At 38.7% G+C, this 11,583-nt stretch overlaps 1 protein-coding gene and 1 pseudogene across 20 annotated transcripts in view; one reads left to right on the top strand and one right to left on the bottom strand.

Annotated features, from left to right (window-relative positions):
• GABPB1 (GA binding protein transcription factor subunit beta 1) overlaps window positions 1-5,401 on the top strand; it is a 53,950-nt gene extending 48,549 nt beyond the window's left edge. For all 19 annotated transcript variants that reach the window (XM_084894399.1, XM_084894395.1, XM_084894393.1 and 16 more), the window contains one exon: window positions 3,884-5,401. In XM_084894399.1, coding sequence (XP_084750525.1) covers window positions 3,884-4,036 — 153 coding nt within the window. In that variant the 3' untranslated portion in view covers window positions 4,037-5,401. The remainder of the gene's footprint in view (window positions 1-3,883) is intronic.
• A 2,971-nt stretch (window positions 5,402-8,372) lies between these two features.
• On the bottom strand, window positions 8,373-11,375 carry LOC311627684 (pumilio homolog 3-like; annotated as a pseudogene). Its single transcript has 3 exons — window positions 10,887-11,375; window positions 8,907-10,044; window positions 8,373-8,721 (listed from the first exon to the last, which is right to left on the bottom strand). The product of its transcript is annotated as a pumilio homolog 3-like (transcript).
• Between the last annotated feature and the right edge of the window lie 208 nt (window positions 11,376-11,583).

Below are 11,583 nucleotides of genomic sequence, written 5' to 3' on the forward strand. Positions count from 1 at the left end.
ATATAGGAAATAAAATGGATTTATTTTTTCAGAGGGAGGTATGAATAAAACCAAATTGCAATAATGTATATCATTTTATCACCCCTTCATATTACTGTATAGTATATTTTTGGAAGAAGTGTGCTGTTTTTGCATTTCATCCATAAATAAACACTAGCCTAATCAGAATTGAAATTCAAACTGTTCTTTGTACATGTGGGAGGGAGGAGATGTAATTAGTACATTAGGAGTAACAGATTTTTTCCTATTATATTTTTATTTCTTTTTTTGCTATGGAGATTAAAGATGAATATGTTTATTAGCAAGTTTGTTTATTTTTAATGAATAATTTATATCTTTTAACCAGTGATAAATTGGGATCCTAAGTGTTCTTTAAATTGGGATCCTTAGTGTTCTTTAAAAAATTAATTTCTATAAACTTTACAAAATGTTTCATTTGATAAAATTTTTAAAATTTGCTCTCCTTTTATTAATGATGAACCTTTTGATCTTCCGAAGTTTAAATTTTTTTAGTCATATCCCTTTTATTTGTTAAAATATGTCTTTATTGATTTCGGAGAGAAAGAACCATCAGTGATGAGAGAGAATCATTGGTTAGCTTCCTCCTGCACACCCCTCACTGGGGATCGAGCTCAAAACCCTGGACATGTACCCCTGACGGGGAACCTAACTGTGCCCGCATGGTTCATAGGTCGACGCTCAATCACTGAGCCACTGTGGCTGAGCAGTTATATCCCTTTTTGATAATTTTTTTTCCCCCAGCGCTGGAGTAGTCAAGGTTTTTTTTTGGAAAGGGCTAGTTAGCTAATAATTTCGGCTTTCTAGGCTAAATAGTCTGTGTTTTGCTACTTAGTTCTGCCATTGTGACAGGTTAGCAACCACAGACAGTTTGGAAATGAATAGGTATGGCTATATTTCGATAAAGCCAGGTTCATATTTGGTTTATGGCAGTTAGAAAATTGATGCTTACACACAAACAAATGGAAAGCTCCTATACCCTGTCCAGTTTCCATGTTAAAATACAAAACAAAACATTTAATAATTTAAGAATATGGGTCTGGAATCAGATTTAGATTTGAATTATATTTTATAATTCTCTGTTTGATATTGATCAAGTTAATTTAACCTTTCAAGGCTTGGCTTCCCCACCACTAAAAAGGGGGAAATATTAGCACCTCCACTATCAGATTGTGTAAGGTTTAAAGGAGAGTACATGTGAAGGACTAGCTCAGTGGTAGGCATATAGTAAATGCTCAGTAAAAGATAATTGCTACTAGCTGAAGCAGAATTCAAGAATCTTGTTTCAAAATGAAAAAGCAAACTCAAGTCTTTCCTCACTCTGTTGTTCCATTGCCTAATGTAATAATAATATATGGCTCTTGTTTAGAGTTGTGTAAGACAAATATTTTCTTTTTTTGCTACCAAATCTTAGCAGATTTTATTTTATTTTTTGAAATTTTTCAATGTTAGACAGTGAAAATACTTTAGTATTAATATTAGTACTAATTATTAAAAGGGAAAATATTATTATTAAAAGGGAAATACTTTAGTATTAATATTAGTACTAATTATTAATACTAATATATTAGTATATTTATTGAAAAATGTCAAAACTCTTTTTTCCCCCCGCTTCCCCCCTCAAAATTCTTTTTATTGTGGTTTTATTGCAAAACATCAAAGCCATTGGATTGGCATTTCTATTTAAATATAAATCTCAAATGTGATTCTGCTTCACTATTTATATGCAAAACAACAAAATTACTGTTTGCATTAAGAAAGTATCTTACATGTCAATATGTTCAGTAAATGAACAAATGAATTTGGAAACAGGATCTTTTGAGTAAAATAAAAAATAATATTTTCCACTTTTTAGAGATTTTATGTTTTGAAAAGTAAGATGGCAAAAAGATTCTTTCCCCAAATACCTATATTTCTGAGAAGTAAAAAATAAAAGCACAAACGAACTTTAATAATATTAACTATGCTTTTAGTTTATATTAAGATACTTTCTACTAATTGAAAAAATATATGAAATAAGGAAAATAGGACTAAACTGTATTCACTGTTAGATTATTTATCTCACTCAGTTTGCTTTTATCCTTTGAAATACTTGTGACTCCCTTGCTGTTCCTAAATGTTAATAAATAGCTACCAGGCAAAGATACCTTAGAGTATCTGTTTTAATTTTTCCTACCAAATCAGGGCAAATTACTTTTATCCATATTCAAAACTTTGGCTACCAAAGGATCTTCTTTCTTAACACGAGTGACATTTGATAACATGTGCGAATAGCTGTAAGGGTTCCTGCCCGTTGGTGAGGGCCCAGCTCCTGGGGAAGCAGCCCCATCTCCCCTTTCCCGTTGCTGTGCTCAGCCTTCCGTGTTCACTGCCAGGGCACTGGCCTGGATTGTTTCCATGAGGCCCATCTTTTGGGTGTTCTTTCTGACTTGTTCCTACTCTGTTATCTTGCCTGGGGTAAGGAGTGGGTAAGAAAAGGGTAGCAGAGTAGGGCTTGGGAATTTCTTAAAATGCAGATGAAGGGCACATCTTTCTTCTACTTGTACATTTTGTGCAATTGGAAGATTGAATACTACTTGTGTAGCCAACCACTTCCACATTTGATGAACCCATGGGAAAAATAAATGTTAGATGTCGCTTTATTCCCAGTGTAGGGAAGGGAATCGGATTTACAGGAAGGCAGAAGTAGTAAATATGCTCCCCCTTGTGGACCATGTGAATAATGAAGAAGAGGGAATTTTTGGTTTCACGCTGGATAAGGGTCAAGGCAGTGGATGAGACTCTCACACTGCCCTTTTCCCCAGCAAGATGTTGACCCCATGCCTTCAGTTTCCTCTGGTCAAGTGTCTTGTCCAGTGTGAATGTGGCCTTTCTTATGATTAATAGTCTTACCCTCAGCCCCCACCACACTAATAGATCCTAGGCCTCTCTGTAAGTTGTTTGAGTGTGGGTGTGTGCAGGGCAAGCTTTTGTTCTTGTGCTCATTAGAGGTGTGGGATGAGAACCTGTGAAGTGTTTTCCTGTGGGCCGCTGAACAGAGGCGGAGTGAGGAGGAGGACCAGATCTGTTTCAACTCTCAACTTATTGAGAAATTCAGTACATATATTTTATACCTGAGTAATTCACTAATCACAGTAGAGAAATTAGTACTTTATTGATTTGTGAAATGATATAATTTAGGACACCAATTTAGACCAGCACTCGTCATTTTAGAGATGAGGAATCTTGCTCGCTATCTTTGAGAAAGGTAGTTATATAAGCAGTAATAGCAGCATTTCACAAACCTGACTCTTTACCATGTTACATGAGAAAGCCACGTCGTCTCCGAGCATCATTTTCCTCATCTGTAAAATGCTCATAATATCTGTCTTAGAGGCTTGTCCTTGGAAGTCATCTTGTTTTGTCTGTCATATGATGAGTGCTCAATAAATACTGTTTTTAAGCATTATCTTTATTTTTATTTTTAAAAATATTATCTTTAGATAAAAATGCAGATAAAGATATGGAGAGCTATGATGGTATATCTCCTTCTTAAAATTCTTCCCTAGTTTTTGTAGTACATATGAGAGTACAGGTACCTATTTGGGATCATTATGTTAGTCTTATATCTAATTAGGGAATAATTTCTTTGAGATTAAAAACAACAACAACAACTGCAATCTGTATCTCACAGTGTGGAGCACAAAATCAGGGGCTTTAATTATTACTGAATTGGTTGAAAAGGCAGCTTGTCTAGGAAATATCAATAGGTAACTATTTTTAGGTACTATTGTTTTGTGAAAGGATGCATGCTTGTAGATGTTAATAATGCATTTACGCAAAAGTTGAAAAAACAACAACTTTTTTTTTTTTTTTTTTTAATTAGGAGAGAGAAGCTCTTCAGAAACAGCTGGATGAAGCAAACCGAGAGGCCCAAAAATATCGACAGCAGCTTCTAAAGAAAGAACAAGAAGCAGAAGCCTACAGACAGAAATTAGAAGCTATGACTCGTCTTCAGACTAATAAAGAAGCTGTTTAGTTGAAATGAACATGTAGTTTGAGTTACTTTTGGTCAAGGAAGAATACAGGCTTGAACTATACACAGTAAGGTGCAGTCATGGGAAGAGAGGAGGCTAGAAGAGACTACAGATTGATAATTGGACTCTAAAGCCATGTGGTCTGAATCCTTGTAACATAGAACTTTGGAAGTTGTCAAATGTATTTAAAACTGAATTCTGTAAATAGTTTTTGTTTTTTTTTTACAGTTCTAAATGAGTTGATAAAGATTGTTGAAGAGATCCAAAAACACAATAAGCCACTGTTTTTGTGAATTCTTTTTGATTTTAGTACGAACGAACCTTAATTTCTCAGAAACAGAACAATTTTAAGGGTGATCGTTGATTAGACCAAATGTGTCATAATTATGTGGTGGACTGATACTGGAATTGCTCCTGTAGGTTAAAGCTTCTGTATGAAGAGATTTCTCCCAGGAAATGTTTGTACAGCTTTAAGTTGTCTCAGATTCTCTGAAAACATTTTTTAGAAGACAAATTTTTATATTTGTTCAACTTCAGCTATACCCAAGTAGATTTACATGTATATGAAGCAAATATTTTTTAAACTTTGTGTTTGTACATATTCTGCATGTTTTATAATTTCAAAATGTATCACTTGTATAGGTATTTTCCCCACAAAGATGATGAAAGTTATTAGGGGGAAAAAACCCTTCTTTTATTCTGTAGGTCATCTTAACTAAGTAAACTAGCAGCTGGTTTTATTGGAATGATAGTGTTCTTGGAAGGAGCAGCTTACAAGATAACTTGAATTTGCAAACTACAAAATCTATGCTTTTTTGAAAATTTCATAGTGGGGACGTGAAACTGTATTCTGTGCCTTCCATCATGATTTCCACATGAAAGCACTTTAAGGCAGTATGTTTTAAGATAATGTTTTTGGAAAACTCAAAGCATATGGGTTTCTGAAATATTTCATGGACTCATTCCCCTCCCTTCCCCAGGAAATTATTCTTATGGAGAAAAATGCTTTTGTATGTAGAACAAGAACTTTTTGTACCACAGTGATGCTATAGAGGTGTCTACCATAACTTTTACTTTTCCCTGTGAAAGCTGTATGTCTGCTGCGACCGCTCTCATCACAATATTGTCGGATTCCACAGTGTATGAACATTACATTCTGACATACTGTTCATTCTTTTTTTTGTAAAGTGTAACTTCATACAGTTTTTCTTGCTTTATTTCTTGCATTAATGTTTTATTGCTTTATGAAAATGTTTAACCCTAAGGCCCTTCTAGATGATCTATACTGTAAAAAGAAGCAATTACCCTTAAGAACCAATTACTCTGGCCTACTTTTCTATTTTACAATTAAATATCTTTTCCACATATGTTCAGTGTAGACTTATATTTTGACCACATTTTGTTCACACGTTAAAATTCTTGTTCTGTGTATTAAAGCCATATTCTGCCACATGAAAATACGTATTCTTCACACTGTCTTGAAAGTCCGTGAGGTAGCTCCTTGGGAATTTGTTAGCAGTTATCATTTCAGTAGGTAATATAGTAAATGATCTGTGACCTATCAGCTTGATAGTTGTTACTTGGAAACTGTTATAAAGGTTCTAGGACAAATTTAAAAACTAAGGAAGAGAAAAAAACATTTTTTTCTCCCAGTTTTTTACTAAATTTCACATAAATTTTATTTTTTAAAAACATCTTTATTGTTGAAAGTATTACATATGGCCCCTTTTCTCTCCCACTGACCCCTGATAGTCCACTCCTGCCTCCTGCCCAGGCTTCCACCCCCCTATTGTTTGTGTCCATGGGTTATGCATATATGCATACAAGTTCTTCGGATCTTTTCCCACCATTCACCCTCCCCCACCTTCCCTCTGACATTCGACAGTTTGTTTCATGCTTCTAGGTCTCTGGATTTATTTTGTTTAACAGTTTATTTTCTTTCATTAGATCCCACATAGGAGTGAGATCATGTGATACTTGTCTTTCTCTGACAGGCTTATTTCGCTTAGCATAATACTCTCCAGGTCCCTCCAATGCTGTATCAAAGGGTAAGAGGTCCTTTTTTTACTACTGCATAGTATTCCATGGTGTAAATGCATCACAACTTTTTTATCCACTCATCTGCTGATGGGCACTTGAGCTGTTTCTAGATCTTAGCTATTGTCAATTGTGTTGCTATGAACAAAGGGGTGCACACATTCTTTCTGATTGCTGTTTCAGATTTCTTAGAATATATTCCTAGAAGTGGGCTCACTGGGTCAAATGGTAGTTTCCTATATAATTTTTTGAGGAAGCTCCATACTGTTTTTCATAATGACTGCACCAGTCTGCACTCCCACCAGCAGTGCACTAACATTCCCTTTTCTCCACATCCTCACCAGCATTTGTTTGTTGATTTGTAGGTAGTAGCCATTCATTCTGACACCTGTGAAATGGTACCTCATTGTCATTTTGATTTTTATCTCTGATGATTAGTGACTTGGAGCATTTTTTCATACGTCTCTTGGCCATTTTTATGTCCTTTTTGGAGAAGTGCCTATGTAGGTCCTTTACCCCATTTTTAATTTTTATTTTTAATTATTTTTTAAAATATATTTTTATTGATTTTTTACGGAGAGGAAGGGAAAGGGATAGAGAGTTAGAAACATCGATGAGAGAGAGACATTGATCAGCTGCCTCCTGCACACCCCCTACTGGGGATGTGCCCGCAACCAATGTACATGCCCTTGACCGGAATCGAACCTGGGACCTTTCAGTCTGCAGGCCGACGCTCTATCCACTGAGCCAAACCCTTTACCCCATTTTTTAATTGGATTGTTTGTCTTCTTTTTGTTAGGTTGTATGAGTTCCTTATATATTTTAGATATTAACCCTTTATCAGATGTATCATTGCCATACAGTTTCTTTTGCTGTGCAAAAGCTTTTTATTTTGATGTAGTCCCATTTGTTTCTTTTCTCCTTAGTTTCCTTTGCCCTATGAGGTATATCTGTAAACATATTGCTGTGAGAAATGTCTGTGATTTTGCTGCCTATGGTGTCTTCTAGGATTTTTATGGTTTCACGACTTACATTTAAGTTCTTTATCCATTTCAAATTTATTTTTGTGTATGGTGTAAGTTTTTGGTCTAGTTACATTTTTTTTTTTTCATGTATCTGTCCAATTTTCCCAACACTATTTATTGAAGAGACTGTCTTGACTCCATTTATTGAAGAGACTGTCTTGACTCCATTGTATTCTTTTGTCTCCTTTTCAAATGTTGATTGTAGTGGCTTGGGCCAATTTCTGGGTCTCTGTTCTGTTCCATTGATCTTTATTTCTGTTCTTATACCAGTACAGGCTGTTTTGATTACATTGGCTTTGTAGTATAACTTGATATCTGGTATTGTGATCTCTCCATTGTTGTTCTTTCTCAAGATTGCTGAAGGTATTCAGAATTTTTTTGTTTGTTTCATATATGTTTTTGGAGTATTTTTTCTAGATCTGTGAACTATGCCATTGGTAATTTAATAGGGATTGCATTGAATCTATAGATTGCTTTGGGTAGTATGGATTTTTTAATGATGTTAATGCTACCATTCATGAACATAGTATCTTCTTCCACTTGTTTATATCTTTCTCTTCCTCTTTTTTCAACGTCCTGTAGTTTTCTGAGTACAGGTCTTTTACCTCCTTAGTTAAGTGTTTTTTTTGTTTGTTTGTTTGTTTGTTTTTATAATGAAACATTGACAAGTTTTTTATAGCATTTATTTTCATTTTTGTTGTTGTTGTTGTTAATTCTCACCTGAGGATATTTTGCTATAGATTTTTATTTTTTATTTTTAAAGGGCATTTTTAGAAAACATCATAAATATGCCGAAACCGGTTTGGCTCAGTGGTAGAGTGTTGGTCTGTGGACTGAAAGGTCCCAGGTTCGATTCCGATCAAGGGCATGCACATTGGTTGCGGGCACATCCCCGGTAGGGGGTGTGCAAGAGGCAGCTGGTCGATGTTTCCCTCTCATCGACATTTCTAGTTCTCTATCTCTCTCCCTTCCTCTCTGTAAAAAATCAATAAGATATACTTAAAAAAATTAAAAAAAAAAGCATCATATATAATAAAAGCTAAGTATCTTGACAGATTGGTCGACCAGTCGCTATGACACACACTGACCACCAGGGGGCAAACACTCTGACTAGTAGGTTAGCTTGCTGCTGGGGTCCAGCCATTTGGGACTAGGCGAGAGGGCTGGACACACCGTGGAGCCCTCCCACAGTCCCTCCTGGCTGGCCTGCCCTCATGGCCCCAATCGGGGATCGGGACTGGGCGAGATAGGAGGGACCCCACATATTCTTTACAAAGAAGAAACACATAAACAGAGTACACAAATTACCAGCCAGGTGGACCCTAGCCCTTCTCTCCACTCTGGGAAAACAGATCAGCAGAGAAACAATGATTCCATCTTGTTACTTGTTTCCATCTACACAGACAGTGTTTATAAGCAGCATTTCTACTCTGCTGGTCCTTTTTCTCTCTCTCCAATGTGGAAATCAGGCTTTTAGTCCAGCTTTGACTTTGCTTGCGATTTCTTGATCAGAACTTTGGAGAAGACTAGGAAGAAGAATGGCACCTCGATTTACACTAGCCCAGGACGTCAGGTTCTTCGTACCGACACGCTCTACAAGTGTTTTTGCAAAACAACCGTATCTTCTGCTTCTTTTAAAAAATATATAATTTATTGATTTTTTTTTACAGAGGAAGGGAGAGAGAAACATCGATGAGAGAATCATTGTTGAGCTGCCTCTTGCACGTCCCCTACTGGGGATGTGCCCGCAACCAAGGTACATGCTCTTGTCCGGAATGGAACCTAGGATCCTTCCAGTCTGCAGGCTGACTATCTACTGAGCCAAACCAGTTTCAGCTCTTTCATCATTTTATCTTGCTCTATTAACCACTTCAAAACAAGATGTCCTGCAGGATGTCCTGCAGGGTGAGGCTCTCCATCCTTGCTTCCAGGACACAGTTCTGCTGCTGCCAAGCTGGCGATGGCATTCACGGCAGGTTGAGTGTCTGCAATGGCAGCTCCCACGATGGAAGACACCAACACACAGGCAGACTTACCTAGCACCGTTTCTTGGGTGTCATCTTGCAGGTAGCTTTACGAAGCTGGGGAGATGGATCTCTGTTACCTTTTATACTGTGTGCGTTTCCATTTCCTTTCTGCAGAACTTCACTGGTTTCTTGTACTGTATGTGCAGGATCTTGGGAGCTTTAAATACAACAGGGCCTTCCTTCCATGTTTGTCATTTAATATGTTAGACAAGGAACTAATGATTTCAGATATGATTATCTGCTTCACAATCAAATGCCACCAGTAAAACCAAATGGAAGTATAGGTCATTAGCCACCTTTTCAACAGTCACTTTCCTGTCCTTGGGTGTGCTGTGCATGGCCACACTGGCACCATCATGTTTGTGCGCCAGGTATACCGCCACTTCATGGGTGGCTTCGACCATTTCTGATCTTAGCTTTGGGGGCGCATAGGTTAAAAAGTCCAAGAATACTTTGTGCACCAATGAGCGCTTCATCACAGCTTCCTTCTGGGCCATTGGAGTTAGAATCTTTCATTTCATTCATGGTAAGTTCTAGTGTTTCTGGCTGCACTTCTAACACCTGGTCCAGAGTTGGGTGATCTGCTGACTTGTAAAGCTGAAATGTGTTCCCATAGAGCGCTCTGCCAACATGTTTCTCTGCTCTACAATGGCTTTGTCGTCGTATGGTACACCACGACGGCCGAGCCTTCCGCGTGTCGGAGCATCTTCCTCACATGGCCTTTAGAACTTCAGATTATCTCCTCATTCTGCGGTTTACCCCAGACATGAGAAAATTCTTAACAATATGTCTGGAATATTTAGCTTTACTTAATCCAACCAAGTCATCTTGCACTTTTTCAAAAGCCTGTTTTCTCTCTTCTTCATTGCCAAACTGAATGTGACACTGCATCACACGAGTTGAGTCATGTGCAAATGCAATCTAACCCAATAGTAGAGTAAAATGCAAATTAACCATCACTCTGCTACACAAGCCATGCCCACCAGCCACACCCACGAGCCAATCAGATAGGGTATGCAAATTAATAAAACAAAGATGGTGGCTAATTTGCATACTAGAGGGGAGGGAGGAGTGAAGACTGAAGACAGCAAAGAAGGAAGAGGGAGGGAAAGTGGAAAGCAAGGCGGCTGCGGCTGCTGGAGGGAAAGCACTGGCAGCATGTGGGGGGCGAGGCATGCAGGCAGCGTGGCAGGAGGCAGCCAGGGCGGTGGGCCGGGCGGGTCAGGTGGGTGAGTGGGGTGAGTGGGGATGTGCGCAGCCCCAGAGGTGGGGGCAGTGGGCACGGCCGGCCGTGGAGGCAATGGCAGCGACGGGGCAGCAGGTTGGGCTTGCAGGGCAAGGCGCACTGCACTTCGGTGGTGGTAGTGAGCTTGCGGCCAAGGAGCTGATGGTGGAGGTGGCCTGCCCCGCCCTGCCCGCCGCATTGGGAGAGGTGGGGAGGGGGGGGGGGCAGGGAGCGCGGGAGGGAAGCCCGCCAGAAGACTTGCAGGAATATCCCTGCACATGTGCCTAGTAGTTTTTATATTTCCTTTTTAAAAAATTTTTTATTGATTTTTTTACAGAGAGGAAGGGAGAGGGATAGAGAGTTAGAAGCATTGATGAGAGAGAAAGATCGACCAGCTGCCTCCTGCACACCTCCTCCTGGGGATGTGCCTGCAACCAAGGTACAAGCTCTTGACCGGAATTGAACCTGGGATCCTTCAGTCCACATCTAAGAACTTCCAGAAAAGTGCCACAAAATGCTCTATCCAAACCGGTCAGGGCGTTTTTATATTTCCTTGAATCAACTTCTGCAAATCACTCATTAACTTCACTCTTTTTTCTTTATCATAGTTTTCTCACGATCTCCCAAATCTGCTTTGTTGATACTATCCCTGGGTTGTCTGTTTTACTTCAGTTCTTTCTTCATTTTGAAGTCATCCCATTTGGGTTTCTTGGCTGCTGACTCATCACTTTTACTGTCTGGCTGGAGTTCTCTCTCCTTGTTGAATTTATTTGCCTGCTGGAATTGGTTCTTTGGTATTTTATCCCCTTGTTGTTTATTCTTGAACTGCTTCACACCTTCCTCCCCTGGTTTTGTGGCACTTTTCTGGAAGTTCTTAGATGTGATTTTAGGTCCACCTTCCTTAACAACTTTTCTTTGGAATGTCTTTGAAAAACCAGAATCATTGTTTTTATAAAATCTGTTTTTTTTCTTGTGACGTCTTTGTACTTTTTTCTGTGAATTTTTGTTTTGCTTTGACTTCCATCATGGCAGCTCGCACATGTGTGGCTGCCACAGGGCTCTCTGCCGTTTCCTCTTTCCATAGATTTTTATAGAGAGAGTGGAAAGGAGGGGGAGAGATAGAGAGAAACATGGGCGTAAGAGATGGGTTGCCTCCTGCACACGCCTACCAGGGCTGGGAATTAGTACATGTCTCTTCCTGGAATCAAACCCAAGACCCTTCAGTCGGCTGGCAG

The sequence above is a fragment of the Pipistrellus hanaki genome (genome assembly GCF_964339955.1).
Source record: "Pipistrellus hanaki genome assembly, chromosome: 1".
NCBI lineage: Eukaryota > Metazoa > Chordata > Mammalia > Chiroptera > Vespertilionidae > Pipistrellus > Pipistrellus hanaki.